The sequence below is a fragment of the Dromiciops gliroides genome, chromosome 1 (assembly GCF_019393635.1).
Source record: "Dromiciops gliroides isolate mDroGli1 chromosome 1, mDroGli1.pri, whole genome shotgun sequence".
Lineage (NCBI taxonomy): Eukaryota > Metazoa > Chordata > Mammalia > Microbiotheria > Microbiotheriidae > Dromiciops > Dromiciops gliroides.
Window position 1 is genome coordinate 135,509,931 of NC_057861.1, and position 19,874 is coordinate 135,529,804.

Genomic DNA, 19,874 nt, shown 5'->3' on the forward strand with positions numbered 1-19,874 from the left:
ATAATGCACTTTACATGTCATCTCAGTTGATTCTCACAACTCTGTGGTTACAGTTAATTCCCTTTTACACATAAGGAAATGGAGGGTAGGAGAAGCTAATTGATTTGCCCAGGGTCACATAGGTAGAAAGTATCTGAGGCCTTTACTGGATGATGTCCCACCTAACAGCCCCTTGGATCCACAGTGTCATTCCTTGGAGGAAAAATAGCTGCTTCCTCCATAGATGGTCCAGCTCCTACCTTTTCACGAGGAGCCTCCTATCTGTTTCTTATCTCCAGTGATCAGTGGGTCTTCTTCCATTTATCTTGCCCCATTTTTTTCTTTTTTCATACACAGGTAAAGATCCCCCTGTGCCTTTCCAGATCCATTTTTTCTTTCCCTTCTCCCCATTTAGTCTTTTGCAGTTTATTTTAAAGGAGTAGTTCATTTTCACACATACTGCAGAAGTCTTCACCTTCTCTTCTAGAAGTTCTTTCTTTGCTTCCATCAGCTTGAGTCCAAATCCTCCTTCTTCTCCTTAGGTTCTTACCTCTTTCTTTTATAGGTCACAAGTATGAATCCAGGCTGAGCCACTTATTGTCTGTGACCTTGGGTAAGTTATTTAACCTCTCTGGGCCTCAGTTTCCTCATCTGTAAAATGAGAGTATAGACTAGATGACCTCTAATGTCCTTTGAAGATCTAAATCCCTGACTCAATATGGGAGGAGGGGAAGATGAGAAATATCCAAGACCAACTTCAATAACATCTACTCTACACCCATCATAATCAATCACTACAATAGGCAGCTGTGGGTCTTCCTTCCCTCAGGGCACAGATGCCCATGATTTTTAAGTCAGGGGTTCCCAGAATTCTACCAACTTGAACCTGTTTCAAGAATTTGTGAATACCCTTTAAAGACTATTGACTTCTTTTCTTTAAGGACCAATGACATAATGAATTTCCATTTACAAATAAATAAATGTTATTAAGTGCTCACTGTTTGCCAGGCACCATACTAAATGCTAGGGAATACAACTATGAAAAGCAAGGCAGACCTAGCTTCCAGCCTTAAGGAGTTTATATTTCTTTGTTTTTTTGTTTGTTTGTTTTTTTTGGGGGGGGGGGTTAAGTGACTTCCCCAGGGTCACACAGCTAGTAAGTATCAAGTGTCTGAGGCCGGATTTGAACTCAGGTACTCCTGAATCCAGGGCCAGTGCTTTATCCACTGTGCTACCTACATGCTCCCAGGAATTTATATTTCTAAGAATGAAAGGCAGCACATATAATGGGGTAGTGGCCAAGGAGAGGAGTTTTGGTGAGGTAAGTGAAAGGGACTATAAATTGATTCATATAGCAAGGATTTGACATGTCCTTTCAAAGAATGGTAGGGCTAGGTGACACAGTGGATAGAGTGATGGTCCTTGAATCAGGAAGACTCATCTTTCTTAGTTCAAATCTGGCCTCAGATACTTATCTGCTGCACGACCCTGGGTAAATTGCTTAACCCTGTTTGCCTCAGTTTCCTCATCTGTAAAATGAGCTGGAGAAGAAAATGGCAAACCATTCCAGTATATTTGCCAAGAAAATTACAAATGGGATCAGAAAGAGTTGGGCATGATTGAAAAATAACTGAACAACATTCCCCAAATGGTAGTGCTGATTTGATTACTGTTTCCAGAGCTAAGACATGGAAAAATAGAATAGAGGAAGGGTGGGGAGGCAGGGAAAGGGTGTGATTTGCAAGGGTATAGCATGAAGTGACTAGATTGAGGTAGAAAAAATGAAGGCTCTCTAATCAAGACCAATGGCCTATCCTCTTCTACCATATACCCTATTGGAAATGTAACAGTTATTCTATTTTATTGGTTCCCATTTGTAAAACTGCTTCAATTCCAGTAGTCCTGGCCTCCCTGAGAAAGCCTCCCCTCCCCCTGTCTTCACCATTACTCCTCTTCCTCAGGTGCTCCAGCTCAGTGAGCATTTTAAAAATAGCACCCACTCAATAAATTTGAACCCTATAAGAAAACCAGGCAATGCAAAATAGGTTGTCCTTGAGCACAGATTGTGTAAGGTTCTGTCATTCTTGGTTCCTGATGCAAAAAATCAAGGTCTTGATTAAGCGAGATCTCCTATCACTTGGTCACAAATTAGGTAGTGATTATCTCTGTTCTACACCAAATTTGGATCATTACATGTTCTGCTGATTCCAAATTCCCTGCACAATTTTATTCAATTCTCTATTTCATGTCTTAAAAACCATTGTGCAGGCTTTTTATGTTCTAGTAGACAGCAATTATATACTACCTTCAAGACTGTTTCTCAGTAGTGGAGCTGTCCACTTGATTCCATTGATTTATTTATTCATACATTTATTTGTCTTTCTGTCCATTTATTTATTTATTCATCCATCCATCCATCCATCCATCCAGCCATTCATCTACTTATTTATTCATTCATTCATGTATTTATTTAAGGGGATGGGGGGGGAGGAGACAATCCAGTATGAGGCCTCTAGTATGTTCTCCCGTTTTAATTTTCTAAAGCTGGCTGAACAACTTGCTAGTCAAAAGCAAAAGCAGAAAATTGATTGTTTTATTTGTCTTTGAAATTGTTCTCTGTTGCTCAGCAAGGTGCCCTAATACTGATCATATGCCCTAATACTGATCATTGTGATCAAGGGAACTTTGCCAGAAGGCAGGGAATGGACCAAGTGACCTCATATATTTCTGTCCAACTCTATTTCTTTGATTGTCCCTCACCAAGGTATTGTGAGCGTTCATGACACAGTACATGAAATACATGATATGGGTCCTGGGGGAAAGGATCCAGGTACATTTCCATATATTTTATAAGATGCTTAATAAATAATACATGTGGAGGAAGGGTATGTTATCCATAAAAGATATTGCTGTAATATTATGAAATGAAGATATATCCATTTGACCTTATAAATAGATTTTTTAAATTGTTAGACTTTCAGCCTGTAAAATATTTCCTAGTTCTCCTCTTATTGATTAGTGTTATTGCAGTTCTGAAGGTAATGACTATTACAGTTGCTTAAAAGCATGGGGCAGAATTTCAATTAAAAAAAAAAAACTTACCCAAAGTAGTCATATTCTCTGACTCTCAACATTTATAGTCAAGCATCCTAGGGGTCATAGATGAAGAGTCAGAAGAGGCCTTAGAGGTTATCTACTCCAATTCCTTCACTTTACAGAGTAGGAAACTGAAGTTTGGATTAAAATACCACTTAGCCAAAAAAGGTTTAGTGACTTGCCCAAGGTTCACACAAGAATTAAGTAGCAGGGTTAAGAGTTGAATCCGAGTCTCCCACCTCAAACATTTTTTCCTAGTGTCCCAGTTTATCTAAATATTCACACACTAAATAAATAACCTTTACCAAGGCTTTGAACTGTTTGACAAATAATACTGTTGATTTGGAATTCAAATGCTTACATCTATTCAAATAATAGATAGATAAGAGTTTCAGGCACTGAAGGACAAAAATTGGCCAAAGGTCTGGGACCAAAAAAAAAAAGGCCTGAGCAGAAGGCTGGTAGAAATTTGGAGTGGAAGCAAGGAGGGCACTCAGTTACCTAGTTGGTTTCAGTTTCAGTATGTGTTATTATAAAACCAATCATCTTTAGGATCAAAGGGAAGATGAGACAAGGAAGAGATATAAAGCCCTTTATCTTAGACATGGACGCTGGGATTATACTGGATATTTGCAAGGAATATACTAATTGATAACTAACTACTAGAATCACTATAGGAATGAAGCAGCATCAGAACTCAAGATAAGAAGGCCAGAAAATGAACATAGAATAAATAGAGGACTCTAACAAATACAGCCGAGATTAAACTCAGGGTGCACACAGAGAAGGCACTTTGCGAATTGTGGTAAAGGATAAATGAGGTGGGAATGGGAGGGGAGATTGAATGACTTGAGAAAGAAGAGGGGAGCCTGAACACCTGAAGGCAATATGGGGGTGGGATGGGGAGTAGGGTAGAATATGGCTTTATGACTGTTACCTTGTGTTCAGATGCTAGGGAGGACTTGGTCTGGACACAGCGTTCTAGAGGCACATTTAATTGGTCTAACTATGACATTGTCACTGTGCTATTTAAATGTCACTCCAAATTACCTGGCAAGCTCAACTTTTGGCTCTTTCTTTCGATTTAAGATCTGAATCCAAATGTTTACCAAATGCTTACTTCTATCCTCACATTCCTTCCAGTATACAGCATTACTTAGAAATAAGACCAAACATTTTGGTAAGAAGCATTTACTAAAACTTTTAAGTTAACAAGGAGACAGAGGAATCCTTTTTGACTTTGAGAAGGATCTTGTTGACAATTGCATTTTTCCTCATTTTTCATAAGGGGCAGCATCTTATAATGGATAGAAAGCCAGGCTTGGAACCACAAAGATCTGGGTTCAAGTCCCACTTCTGACACATACTGGCTGGGTGACCTTGGGCAAGTCACTTAACCTCTTAAAGCTCTAGGTAACTCTCTAAGACTCTAAATTGCAAAGAAAATGCCACCTTTGAATTGGTAGAAAGAATTTGCTCTATTGAGAAATCATAGGCCCATATCCTATCTCTCTCCTTGTTTCCCTATTTTGGGTAGTGATGACTATTATTTGGGTTCGAGAACAGTCCTATTTGTTCCCTTTCAGGTCAAAGAAGAAATGAAAACTCTGACACAAAATAAGGGTGTTAACTCTTTCAAGATGTTCATGGCCTATAAAGACCTGTACATGGTTGGAGACCTGGAGTTGTATGAGGCTTTTTCTCAGTGCAAGGAGATTGGAGCCATCGCGCAAGTTCACGCTGAGAATGGAGACTTGATTGTTGAGGTGAGTTGTGCCCATTCCAAATCTGCATACATGAAAGAACCTGAAGATGCAAGAGATGAGTGACCTACGCAGTGCCAAAACAGAAAATTTCCATTAGTATACTCATTTAATGCTCCAGGTAAGAAGAGAAATCCAGAACACGGTTCTCTGGGCCTTAACTGGAAATGTGATGGGTGGGTATTGGTCACCTTTCCCTCCGTTTATTTAGAGCTTCTTGAAATCAAAATAAATACTTCCCTCTTTACAGTAAGCTATTATTATATTTCAGGCCTTTCTTATTATAAAAATATTAATAATTGTCTTTGGATCTCTTAGTACTTTTGTTTTGAGCCATTCAAAAAGCTGACGCAAAATCCCAGCATCTGGGAAGACAGCCATGCAATCTGAGAGCCAGAATGTGGGTTGATTGAGGCAATGGACTTGAATAGACTTTCGACAACTGAATCATAAAATGTACTCTGGAGACAGAGAGAATGATTTCTCATATTATTTACAATGCTGTATTACCTTAGAGATTCATGGTTCTTAAAACTTTAGGATCCTTGTTTTAGCCTTAAAGCAGGTGTTCTTAATCTTGGGTCAATGAACTTTTTTTTTTTAACATTTTGATAAATATTTCAATATAATTGGTTTACTTTGTAATCCTATGTATTTTATTTTATACATTAATAAAATACTAGTATTTTGAGAAGGGATCCAATAGACTTCATCAGGCTGCCAAAGGTTAAGAAAATCCCTGTCTTAGAGAAAAGAGAGCTAGGCTTGTTCTTAGAAGAGACCTGGGTTCAAGTGCTGCCTCTGATGGTTGGGTGACTTTGGGCAAACAGCTTAGTGAGGCTAGGTTTCTAATCATTAATTAACCTCACAGAGTTGTGGATCACATGACTAGAAGTGCACCTTTTAAGGAGTACTTGTGACTGAATCCACAAGATAAGAAGATAGAACTCCAGAAGGTAAAAACCTCAATAATGAACTCCAGAGAACTTTAAGACAAAGAAGTCTCATTTAGCATCTATACCCCCAATTGACTCCATGTGCCTTAGAAAGTACAGATAGTCTTGCAGGCCTCTGGATTTCAAGGTCAAACTACTGAGACCCCATGGTATTAAGTATGCCCGAACACACCTGTACCTTCCAAAGACAAAAAAAGCACTGCTTTTATCTATCCTCATGAAGGAAAAATGAAAAGAACAGACTGAAGGAGGGGAAGGAGATTTAGACATGGTGGTAGATGAATGCAATGCTGTGAGGCAGAAGCTGAAGGGAAACAAACATTGAGTTGTGAGGGAAAGGGAGCTGGAAACTCATTTGTGGGCCAGTCTCCCTTTCCCCAAAATGTATTCAAGGCAGGAACCTGGGCCTATTCAATTCCAGAAACCTTAAAATGAGGAAACTGAGGGGACCTCAGTGAGCTGTGCAGCAGTAGAAGGGAGAATGACCAAAGAATAAGGAAGATTCCCAAAGGAATAGGAAATACCAGAGAATGGCTGAAACAACAAAATATTGAGAAAGAAAGCCTGATTAACAGCCTAGTGAACAGCAAATACAGAAGGAAGAATTAATGAAGCTTCAAAGAGAGACCTGAGATCTTTTAACATAGGATGGAGGAAAATGAATCAGGGTAGTCCCAAAGGAAAAACATAACCCTGAGGACTACTAAGAGATCCTGGAACAACATTAATAAACTCCAGAATAATTCCAAAAAGAAGCAAAAATCTTAAAAACATGAAGCTAGAAATTATTTTAGCTCAGAAATTTGAGCTCTCAGCACAGATTTTAAAAACATGAATAGTGGAATAGGAAAAATTGCATACATAATGAAGGATCTCCCTAAAGAATTGGAAGCTTTGAGAGGGGACTGAGGGGGAAAACAGATTTAGAACACAAAAATACTGAATTGGAAGAAATATTGATGAAAGAGAAGCAAAAGGTCATCACTTTAAAAAAATACATGAGTTTTACAGTGCACAAGTGAAAGCAACTGACACTGAAGAAAAGATTCACAGAGACAACTTAAGAATTATAGATCTCCTGGTACAAAGTGACAAAGTAAAAAGAAAAAAATTAAATGGTGATTACAGGAAACAATACAAGAGGTTCTGAATACAGAAAATACTTTGCTGATTGAGAGAATTATTTCAAATATTTCATGTCATTTTTGGACATATTTCAAATTCTAAGACATCTAGTGGTTAAATATGGCAATTTTAATGATAAACAAAAAAATTTGCAAGTATCCAGGAGAAAGACTTTTACATATGAAGAGAAGAGCTTCCTAAAGTTCTAAGATAAATGACTTGCCAAGGAGAAAAATCCCATTATATGTGTTAGAGACAGGACTTCTTGATTCTGAAGCCAGGTCTCTATCCAATATGTTGTGTATATATATGCTTTATAATTAAGTGAACACCAGCCAATACATGTTGAGTGGTCTTTACTTTTAAGTAAGCTCCACCAACGTATACTGTCAATGTACAGGCCACTGATTGTCTTCAAGAGCTTCCTGGAGCATTTTGTGCATAAGTGTGACGCATATAGCTAATATGTATTAGAGTTCTGTTAGAGGAGGTTCTGGCCCAAGCCAGTACCCGCTTATTTCAGATGTAATGACTATCCAATAGTTAACAAAATGATGTTTAGTTAGCCATAGCATGTAAAGGACAATCAACAAGGCACTTATCTTTGTTATACAACTTTGTCTCCATATGGAAATGAGGCAGGTCATCAGGGAAGGCAGGTTATGGTTATTCTTTTTTTTTTTCTTTTTTTTGGTGAGGCAGTTGGGGTTAAGTGACTTGCCCAGGGTCACACAGCTAGTAAGTGTTTAAGTGTCTGAGGCCGGATTTGAACTCAGATACTCCTGACTCCAGGGCCAGTGCTCTATCCACTGTGCCACCTAGCTGCCCCAGTTATGGTTATTCTTAAGATATCTTCCAAGTCTGAATGTCCCTGACCATGCATTGATGAATCTTTTTATGTTCTTTCATGACCAGGAAGTCACATCAATATGGTTGTGTTCAGTCATTTTCAGTCGTGTTCAAATGTTCTCCTTTGGGGCTTTCTTGGCAAAGATATTGGGATGGTTTGCCATTTCTCTTCTCTAGCTCATTTTACAAATCAGGAAACTGAGGCAAACGTGGTTAAGTGACTTGCCTAAGTTCATACAGCTAGTAAGTATCTGAAGCCAGATTTGCACTCAGGAAGATGAATCTTCCTGACTCTAGGCCAGGAACTCTATTCATTGCACTGCCCATTATCAATGTGGTTAGAGGCTACTAGAAAGCCATATCATGGGACATGAAGCTTGATATTTGGTCCCCTTCCATGGCTAGTTAAATCCCAGGAACATCCTTGTTGTCTTTTAGGGAAAAGTTGGCCTCACCCATTTAACAGGGAAAGTGGGGAACCCTGGTAGATACTGGCCCTATTTATTACAAGATGGGACTTCGTCGCTCCAAGGCCAGTTCTCTATACACTAAAACTACTTTTTATGTGTTATGTAACTAGGGTTAAAATTGTACTACACTTTCAGGCAGGTCACATCCTGGAGCCAGTCCAGCCACATTTTTTTCTCTGGACTTATGTTAGACGCCTAGGCTCTGCACTGTGGAAACTTCTCCTTAATACAGTGATCATGAGACTCTTAAAAGAGGAATGACCATTAGGGCTAGAGATAATGTTAGCATTGCTCATTTTGAATCAATAATGATACTGAATATTTTATCCTTATTAACTTTTTATTACTGATTTTGACTAGTCTTCTATGAAGAACCTAATTAGCATTAATTCACTTTAGAATTTTTTTTCAGTTGATCAAGCCAAGGAACTTAACTATAAGTGTCAAGACATTTCTTCTCTCTCTCTTTCTCTCTTGTATAACACTTAGGTGATTAGAACAATTGATTTATACTCAATTTATTTAATGCTTTGGTATCACAAGTACATTTGGTTTTACATGTGCATGAATTCTTATTGGTCAATTTTCAGGGAGCAAAGAAAATGTTGGCCCTGGGGATAACAGGTCCTGAGGGCCATGAGCTGTGCCGTCCTGAAGCCGTAGAGGCAGAAGCTACCTTTAGAGCCATCACCATAGCCAATGCTGTGAACTGCCCACTCTATGTTGTCCATGTGATGAGCAAGTCCTCAGCTAAGGTGATAGCTGATGCAAGGAGAGAAGGTACCATCTTTATTTCCAATTCCAATTTCAATTGAATTTCAGACTCAAATGAAAAGCTTTCAAGTTGATGTCTAAATACCACTTTAAGATTTGTGAAACATTTAACATTCATAATTTCATTTGATCCTTACAATAGCCCCATGAACTAAGTATATCAGGCTTGTTTCTATTTTACAAATCGGGAAACTGAGGCTAAAAGAGATTAAATAATTTGCCAAAGTTCACATTACTACCAATCAACAACATTTTAAAAAGCACCTACGATATTCTAGGTATTGTTCTATTATTATTATTTATATTATTATATATTCTATTATTATTTATTTATATTATTATTATTTAGGTATTAAGCCCTGGGGAGTATAAGGAAAAATGGAAACAGTCCTTGTCTTCAGGGGCTTATACTCTAATGGGGGAGATCATGTGTATTTAAATAGGTACATAAAGGATACCTACAGAGTTAACTTTAGAGGGATGGGCTCTGGTAGCTGGGAGTGGGCAGAAAAGGGCTCTTGTAGAAAGTGGAATTTCATGTGAATCCTGAAGGAATCCAGGAGTTCTAAGAGGTGGAGATGAGAAAGAGAGGGCATTCTAGGGTTTGTGGGGCCAGCTAGTACAAAGGTGCAGAGAGTGGAGATGAAGGGTTATGTGTGAGGAACAGCAAGGCCAGTATGATTGACCTGTAGAATTCACGGAAAGGGAGTAATATCTAGGAAGACTATACAGATAGATTCAGACCAGGTTGTGGAGAGATTTTTAAAGCCAACAGTTTTTATCTGATCCTAGACATAACAAAAGTCCCTGAAGTTTGTTGAGTAGGGGAAGATTTGGTGAGACCTGTGCCTTAGGAAAACCACTTTGACAGTTCTATAGATTGGAGTGGAGAGTGATCTGAAGCAAGGAGAACAATTAATTAGAAAGGTATGGCAATAATCTAGGGGAGAGTGATAAGGACTTAGACTAGGGTGATGTATGATGAGGGGATAGGTGACCAGAGTGGGAGTTTTGGAGGAAGAAATGAAAAGCTGATTAGATATGTAGATATGCAGTGAGGGGTTGAGAATAGCATTGCATTTATTAACAGAAGTAGTTCCTTCACTGACATAGATTGTAGCCCCCCTTGGGATTGGTGGTGACCCAGATGTTTTTTGAGCATTCCTGTGCCTTTAAATGTTTGTCCTTTAAAGCCTTTCACTATCTAGCCCAAACTTATCTCCTCTACACTTCACCGTCCAGCTAAATTGGCCTTATTTCTGTTCCTTATAGGTGTGACACTGTGCCTTCTATCAATCACATCAAGTCAGCAGGCATCTATTAAGTGTTTACTATGTGGTAGACATTCGGATAGATGCTGAGGCTATAAACACAAAGAATAAAACAATCCCTTATCTCAATGAACTTACATTCTCCCATATCTTTGAGCTAGTGATCCCTCATGAACAACAACAACAACAATAACTAACCACAGCAATTCAACATTCGCAGAACAATTTACATATGTCGTCTCATTTAATTCTTACAACAGCCCAGTCAGGCTGGTTGTTATTACTATCTCCATTTTAAACATAATGAAACTGAGACAGAGAGAGATTAAATAATATGCCCAGGAACATACAGCCAGTTAATGACTGAGGCAGGATCCAAACTCAAGTCCAGTGCCCTTGATCTTTGTTAGAATTTGTATCCTGCAGCTGTAGCCTTTGAGAAGACAGAATCACCTCCTTGCCATAGCCCAAACAGAGGGACCTGGGAAACAGTAATATTGTCAAAATTAGCTTCTGTCGCTTCCGAAAGACACATAGTACTCACCTCTTCACGGAGAGATGATAGAATTGGAGTGCTGAATGGGATACCATTTTTGGACATAGCCAAAGAGGAAATTTGCTTGGTTTGACTTTGTGTTTGACTTTGCTTTGCACGTTGTGTTACAGGGCTTTGTTTCTCTTTACTTTTTTCCCCAGTGAGAGAGGGTGGAGGAAATCGATTTTTATTAAGTAAAAAAATAACATCAAAATTTTAAATATTAGCTTTTATTGTATTGAAAGGAGACAATAGGGAAGCTCAAACAAAGGCATTCTTCATTTCATCCCACCAGTGTCTTGCTTTGAGAGTATGCACCATGCTACACACAGGCGAGAACAATGCCTTTCTATAAACAATCCTTGTTGTTACCACGTTCCCAGCAGCAGGACTGGGAGTTTTCAAATTTTTAATGGATTAAGGAGACTCCCCTTTTTTTCAGGGTCTGGTTTTAAAATTGTAGGGTTGAATTTTTCCACCAGATGGCTCTGTTGCCAGCATTATGGAATTAGTCATTCTATAATGACTTACCTTTGCAAGTCATGTACCATATACCATTTTCTGTCAGGTCCACAATGTCAGAATATCATTTAAGAAACAGTAAAATCAGCAGAAATGTCCAGACTTAACCCACCAGCAAGCTGAGGTTTTGACAATGCTGTCAGGAAGTGGTTTCTTGATATTTTTTTTCTCCCCTGGGACAAAATTCCATTTGGAGTCTAACAGAAGTCCAAGAAAGGTTTTTAGAATATAGGACAGAGGCAGGAAAGTTATAAACCTAAATATGGACCACTAAAAATGTTCCCCCCAAATATAAGATGGCTGTAGTTAGGTAGCAGGTGCTGAGTCAGGGTAATAGCTGACAGGTAAAATACTGTGGTGGGGGTAACAGTGGGTATATAAAACATTTTAAAGGATGCATTGATATACAACAAACGATGCAGTCTAACTCTATAATAAAAGGAAAAAGCAGCAGATCTATAGCTTCTCCAAATTTACCTATTTTTTTTTATTTAGGTTATCATCACCCAATCATTCAAGTTCATAACCTCAGTTACCCTTCACTCTATTCTCCCTCACTCTAGTCTCATCCATTTACTTGCCAGTTTTTGTCAGTTCTACATCCTCAACATCTTTCTGTCTATTCCCATGTCTACTCACTCAAGGTCCACCATTGTTCATGCTCTTATCAATTACTTCTTTCTTGGACTAGTATGATGGTCCCTTATCTGCTCTCTGATTCTAATTTGTTCTTCTCCAATTCATGCACCACATGGCTGCCAAAATATTCTTTCTAAGGCTTAGGTATGTACATGTCACTTTCCTGTTCAAACATTGTCAATGGTTTCCTATTACTTATAGGAAAGAAGAAAACAAACAACCCCTTTAGCTGGACATTTAAGACCATCCACAAACTAATTACCCCTTACCTTTATAAGCCTTGGTTCATACAGTTCCCTTTCATGAACTCTTATCTTCTAGTTGTTCCCCAGACAACATGCTATCTTCCCTCTGTACATTTCCATAAACCATCAAATCTTTTGCCCTGCCCCCCACCATGTCTAGAAGGTACTTAGTCCATTCTTATCTCTGCCTCTCAGAATCCTTGGTTTGTTTCAAGGTTAGCTCAGGTGCCACTTTCTCCATGAAGCCTTTGGTTATGGTCCCCAGTTGCATGCTCTTTTTCTCCTCAATTTTCCCCATTTTTGTTTCCAGAGCTTGAGCATACTAGATGTTTAGTAGATATTTGTTGAAGGGGATGGACTTTCTATGGGGCAGAGTTACCCCATCCACAGTTCATTTTGAACAAAGGAATACTAAGGGTCTGAAAGGGGCTGATGGGATGGGGTTGTAAGTAGTTTAGGGTTCTTGTCATATAGTCACTGCAGAGGCTGTTGTCTTTGTGGTATAGTGGATAGAAAGCTAGATTTAAACTCAGGATAGACCTAAGTTCAAATCCTCTCTTAATCACATTTTAGCTGTGTGCCCCTAGGTAAGTCATTTAATCTCTCCTAGCTTCCATTTCCTTCCATGGGGGAAACTAGGTAGCTCAGTGGATAGAGTTTTGGGCTAAAAATCAGGAAGACCTGTATATAAATTCAGACTCAGACACTGCCTAGCTGGGTAGCCTCAGTTACCTCAATTGCAAGGTGGGAATAATAGTAGCACCTTTTTCATACAATTGTTGAGATGATTAAATGAGGTAATATTTGTAAAGTACTTAGTACAATGCCTGGCATATTAGATATTTACTATATGCTTATTTCTCCATCCTTTCCCTCCCTCCCATGGTTGTTGGGAGGATGAAATAAGATAATCTATGTAAAGTCTTTTTTTTTTTTTTCAAACCTTAAAGCATGCTAAATGCTACATGGTGCTAAGTGTTAGCTATGTGAATACAGTGTGGAAAGGCATGTTGGAAAAAACATTAGACCATTTTGACCACATTCATGGTCCCAGATGACAGTCAGGTTGTCTTAACATACTCTCTAAATCTGTGGCACAATGATGCATACTTATGAATAGTTTTCTCATTCAGAGAGGGAACAGCTTAGCCTGAAAAAACAGAACAAGAACTTGGTCAGCCCACAAACATTTTCACCCACTCATCTTCCCTCCTAAGAGGCACAAAGGATATAAAATAAATGTCAGTGATTTTCTTTCCTCCTTGTCTAACGTAAATGGTTACTCAGCCTGAGTGTGTGGCTGAATGTCTGTTTGCAACCTTGGAAGGAGAGCTGGATAAGTTCAAGGTGGAATTGGCCAGCAGTACTGAGAAAACCTTGTCTGAGAGAGTATTTTGGTCTGATTCTTTTTCTTGGTACCTCTGTTGTTTTAGCATTAAACTGTGGCAGACAGAGGAAAATGTGAATGAGACTTCTGACTCTAACTCATCAAATGCTACTGCTCCAACTTGCCCCTTTGGGGGTCTGACAGGAAGTAGCATTTTTCTATTGTATTCCTACCCTGAAATCACAAGAAGAAGAATAACCATATCTAGTCTAATTCCCACATCCAAGTCTGTTAGAGGATTTGGCATGTCTCCCAAAGAAAACAATTTAAAAAGTAGAAAGGGGGTTGTATTGGCAGTCAGTGGGTGCCCTCCTGATTGAATGTCCTCAAGCCAAGGCTAGATAGAAGGTTTATTGAGCATGATGTAGGGGAAAATTTTATCAATATTTTTATTTATCATCCTGGGAAACCACTGAATCTTCATCCAATTCTGAGTCCATGATTCTAAAATCACAAGATGTTGACTTAGAATTGCAATTAACATTGGAAGTTATCTAGTCCAACCTCCTGGATTTACAGATGAGGAAACTGAGGCCAGTAGCTGTTAAGTGATTTGCTTAGGGTCACACAGTAAGTGGAAAAGTCAGGATTTAAACTTGGGGTCTCTGGCTTTGTTACTCTTAGAAAATTGCCACAAGTAGCACTGACCTCTGATCCTGGTACTTAAATTCAAAGGTGGCTAAGCAAGATTAGATTATGATGCCAATAGAAGACCAATCAAGGGAAAGCTTGGCCTGTCAGCTGACCTTATCTGATCCATTGTAAAAGTCAAGTTCTAGAGAGGCCTGTGGCTTTAAATCCAAATGGGAGCATGACCTAATTGACAATTGTTTTGTGCAATAACTGTGGCTAATGTATTTATCCTGTTTTTCCTCTTCCTGCTAAAATACCAGAAAGTGGCATGACTTTCTTTCTTTCAATTCCTCCCCTATGCTTCTCAATGTGACTAGCATTTATATGGCTTCATTAAATTTCCTCACTTTCAGTTACTGAGGTTCTAGAGTAGGGATTCTCATTGGAAATCTACCCTTTGCCCCATGTGATCCTTGTTTATTATGGTTTTCTTCCTCTCATGGTAAACCTCTGACATGTTTTCATAGGGTTATTCAATTTAATCTACAAGCATTTATTGGGGGCAGCTAGATGGTACAGTGGATAAAGCATTGGCATTGGAGTCATAAGGACCTGAGTTCAAATCTCACCTCAGACACTAACTAGCTGTGTGATCCTGGACAAACCACTTAACCCCAATTGTCTTAATCATCTGGGGCCATTTCCAGTCTTCCAGATGTATATCTTGCCACTGGACCCACATGGCTCTGGAGTGATGTTGGTGACCTAGCACAGCCCTCCTTCACTTAAATCCAATTCAGTGCAGTTCTGTCATGGCCCTCTTCCGTAAGGCAGAACAAACAACAAGCATTTATTAAATGCCTACTCTGTACACAGCTATAAATTTTGTTTATTCACATTATCTTTCATTCTTTTAAGGTATGTTTGTAGTCTTCATTTGAACCTTGTCAAATATTCTTTCTGCTATATACATCACACTATATACATATATTATAGTATCTGCTATATACAGCAGATCTGTTCTTTTTATTCCAAATCATTCCTTCTCACATATGACACAATGCATCAGTGATAATTGCTCTAAAAAAAAAGGCTTTCGATTTCCTTGGTCTTCCATTTCAGCCAAACTATTTTCAACCTTTTCTCTCATTTTCTTGGGAATATTGCAGTGGTGACAAGCAACCATGGTGTGGGCCTCTGCAGCAGTATTCTTTCCTCTGGCAGTCATTGCTTTGGGAATAAGCTGTTTACCCAAGTGAAGTGAATTCACTCTTCAGACTTTAACTTTGGAGATGTAATCAACGTGTGTTGCTTCAGTGATGATTTGGTTCTTAGCTTTAGCTTACATAACACAAACTTTTTTCATATCTAATTGATTCTGTGCCACAGGATTTTAAGCAATGAACTATTTCTTAGCCTTTTAATTTGAAAAATGAAGTCACAATATTTTTTAAAGTTCATTTTTAAGCATTTCTTCTTTTAGCTTTTTTACCCCAGACCTGCTATTTCCATACCTCTTTTCCCTCTGTCCTTTATAAATGTATTCCTTAGTACCAAAGCAGCCCCAGAGAACTACCTCTCAGTATGCTTTTAAGAAGGAAAGAATAACTTTTTAAAATTCTGTGGGGTTCCCCCATCTTAGCCGTGGGGGGGGGGGAGACAGAGAGAGACAGAGAGAGAGACAGAGAGAGACAGAGAGAGACAGAGATAGAGACAGAGAAAATAATGTTCTAAGGGAACTGGGATATTTCCTGAGATAGTAGGAAAAGATTGATGATAAAGATTTATCTATCTCCCAAGAACTGCTGGAACCATCTGGGCAGCTAGTGTAACAAGGACAATAATACAGTGAGATAGAAGCAGCATGATATGGTGGATAGAGAGCTCATCTTGGAGATTTAAGGCTTGAAGTCAGGATGATTGTCTCTGACATCCTGGCTGGGTGACCCTGAACAAATCACTTAACCCCAGTCACCCCCTAAGACTCTGAGCTTCAGAGCAGATACTTATCTGTCTTGGTAGAGGCAGTTTCTTTGTTGGGACTCTGCTCTACCAATGAAATTACAGGTCCTATCTGTAAATACAGTAAGAATGGATGGAACATGTTTGATCATACAAATGCTTTAGTATCTAGTAAGTGAGCACTAGAATGGAAAGTATATAAATAGAAAGCTAAAACCCAGTAATAGACACCCTGAGGTAGACTGAAACTATTTTTTAAAAGGAGCATAGATTTAGAACTAGAAGGAACCTAGGTCTCTTAATCCAATCCCCTCATTTTTTATCTTCATGATGAAAGTGAAGCCCAGGGGGCAGCTAGGTGGTGCAGTGGATAGAGTACCGGCCCTGGATTCAGGAGGACCTGAGTTCAAATCCAGCCTCAGACACTTGACACTTACTAGCTGTGTGACCCTGGGCAAGTCACTTAACCCCCATTGCCCTGCAAAGAAAGGAAGGAAGGAAGGAAGGAAGGAAGGAAGGAAGGAAGGAAGGAAGGAAGGAAGGAAGGAAAGAAAGAAAGAAAGAAAGAAAGAAAGAAAGAAAGAAAGAAAGAAAGAAAGAAAGAAAGAAAGAAAGAAAGAAAGAGAAGCCCAGAAACCAAAATGCCTTGCCTATGGTCCACCAAGTAGAAGAGGCAAAATTAGGATGCTATCACAAGTTCTCTGACTCCAAAGCCACCATTCTTCACACAATACCATGTTGCTTCACCATGAGCTTTGCCAAGGAAGAGAAAGTAGAAAGTGCCATGAATAGACCCCCCCCCATTCCTCATTCCTCTTTATGTGCACCCAATCAATTCTTGCAATATATATATACATATATATGTATGTGTGTGTTTATGTATCCTAATTGTCTGATCTATGGTTTATTGATGTCCTTCACTTCACTTTTGCTGCCTGTTTTTTTTGGTCCTCAGACAGTTTTTTGGCCTTATTGCCAGATGGTAAGTGGGAAAAACCAGTAAAATTTCCCAATTCCTAATTATTTAGTTTTGTGAAGGTTATGAGGAAAGGAGGTTAACATGTTGGCTAAATGGACAATTGTCAGCAGGTTTCATTCCTCTCCTCTCACCCTCCCACCGCCTCCACCCCCGGGATTAACTCAGGAAAATGATAGTTGGCTGTACATTTTTGAAAAGTGGCCTAAGACATTCTAAGATGGGGAAAGAAGGATGACTGGGAAAATTACCTGTCATCAGATCTCAAAAGAATCCTGGCAGGACCTGATCTTTTTAATTCTTGCTGATAGCTATTAAAATGGTGGAACTTTTGGAACTACATTCTTTTATTACCTTGATAGGACAAGTGATTGAATGGAACATGTGATAAGTATCTTTCCTCTGTGACAAAGCACCCAAGAAAGTACTGAGTTAGCAATTTGGGAAGTGACAGCAGATTAAGTCACTAAATTCGGCATGGCTCATGTTATTGGGCACTTATTTTAAAAAATAGAGATGATTTTGCCTCCTATTTTGGGGGATAGCAAGGACACATCAGGGTGATTCTTTTGCATCCATAACAACTTGTCCTGTGAGGCATGTTTCTTCCAATCTACAAGTAGAACATTATGGTTCTTTCACCTTCTATGAGGCTAGAAAAGCATTCTATTCCTCCCTAATCAATTCTATAGCCCATTTTTCACAGTAGCTGTTCCAAATAGAGTTTTTCCTCAAGTCTCCCACCAAATGCCCTCCTCCCAACCTCTTAACCAAGAACCTCATAGCTCACTAAAAATTGAGACCATTTACAAAAAGCTCCTCTTCTCCTCTCTTCTCATATCACTCAATTTCCTCTATTATCTCCTCCTTCATTTTAGCCTTTCTCCTTGCCATGACAAACCCCTCTGTATTCACAATGATCCTATTTCATCCAGTCTTCTCTAGAAAGTTGCCAAAACTATACTTCCCATATTCTCTCTTCAATCTCCATTGCACACTTCTTTGCTGCCTACAAACACACCCATGTCTCTTTCATCTTTAAAAAACACCCTCACTTCATCTAACCATCGTCCCTAGGTATGTATGGTCCTTTATCTTTTCTCTTTTTCATGGCCAACTTTCTTGGAAAAAAAATCTGTAATGCTTCCACTTCATTTCCTCTCACTCTCTTCTAAAATTTCTGTAGTCTGCCTTTCAACTTCACCATTCAACTACAACTGCCTCTCCAAAGTTACCAGTGATCTCTTAACTGCCAGATTGCATGGCCTTTTCATAATTTGCATCCTTCTTGACTGCTCTGCAACCTTTGACACTATTGATCACTTTCTTCTCCTTGATACTCTCTTCTTTCCAGGTTTTCATGATACTGCTTCCTACTGGCTCTCCTGTCTGACTTCTATTTCTCAATCTCCCTTGCTGGATCTTCATCTAAGTTGTGCCTAATACCTATTAGGTATTTTTCAACTCTCTATACAGTGCCCTCTTTTCTTTCTGCACTATTTTCCTTGGGTCAACTAAGATAGAGCCCTGGCCTTGCAGTTGGGAGGACCTGAGTTAAAATATAACCTCGGACACTTACTAGCTATATGACCCTGGGCAAGCCATTTAACCCCAATTGCCTTAAACACATGTGATCATCCCCAGTCATCCTGACATATATATACCATGCCATAGGACCCAGATGGCTCTGGAGGAGAGAGTGAAGTTAGTTACTTTGCACAGCCCTCCCTCACTTAAATCCAATTCAATGTAAATCATGACATTACCCTGGTGTTATGGTCTTCTTTGAGTCAAAGGACAGACAACAACAACAATTTTGCTTAATCTCAGTATCTTCCAAGGAGTCAATAATCTTCTCTCAGCAAATGATTCTCAGATCTATTTACCCTCTGACCTCTAGTCTCACCTGTCTAACTGACATCTCAAAGTGAATGTCTGGAAGACATTTTAAACTTAACATGCCCAAATCCAAATTCAATATCTTCCTCACCCCTACCCCAAACTCTTCCCTCTACCTAACTTCCCTATCACTGTTGAGGGTACCACAATCTTTCTAATCACCCAAGCCCCAAACCACAGTGTAATCCTGCATTTCTCTCACTCTCACTCACCCCACATATATAACTCATTGACAAGTCTTGTCATCTCTACTTTTAAGGCATCTCTCATGTGTACATATCCCTCTCTCTCCACTCATACAGCCACAACCCCAATTCAAACCCTCATTAACCCTCACCTGGGCTACCGCTATAATTGCCCTTTAAATGAGTTTCCCTACCTCAAATTTCCATCCACTTCAATCCATCCTCTTCTACTCAGCTCTCAAGGTGACTTTTCTACAGTCTCAGTGTGACCATATTTTCCCTCTGCTCAAAGAGCTCCAGTAATTTCCTCTCACCTCTATGATCAAACTCCTCTGTTTGGAATTTAAAATTCTTCATAACTTGGCCCCATTTCTACATTTCCAACTTTTAATACCTTTTTCTGATCCTGATACCACACAATCCAGCTACATCAACCTACTTACAATTCTAGAAAAATGACTCTCCCATCTTCATTCCTTGGACTGGCTGTCCCCCATGCCTAGAATGCTCTCCCTTCCCCACTCTGCCTCTTACCTTTCCTGTGTTCCTTTGAGACTCAATTCACATGTTACATTCTGTAGGAAACCTTGGTCCATTTAGCTTTCCCTTTTTAGATTACCTTTTCATACTCTAGCCACATATCATATGTACCTTCATATTTGCATGTT

General features: G+C 39.1%; 1 protein-coding gene across 2 annotated transcripts in view; it reads left to right on the forward strand.

The window, feature by feature from the left end:
* Window positions 1-19,874, forward strand: part of DPYS (dihydropyrimidinase) — a 130,340-nt gene that overhangs the window by 32,817 nt on the left and 77,649 nt on the right. For both annotated transcript variants that reach the window (XM_043977721.1, XM_043977722.1), the window contains exons 3-4: window positions 4,662-4,841; window positions 8,829-9,018. In XM_043977721.1, coding sequence (XP_043833656.1) covers window positions 4,662-4,841; window positions 8,829-9,018 — 370 coding nt within the window. The remainder of the gene's footprint in view (window positions 1-4,661; window positions 4,842-8,828; window positions 9,019-19,874) is intronic.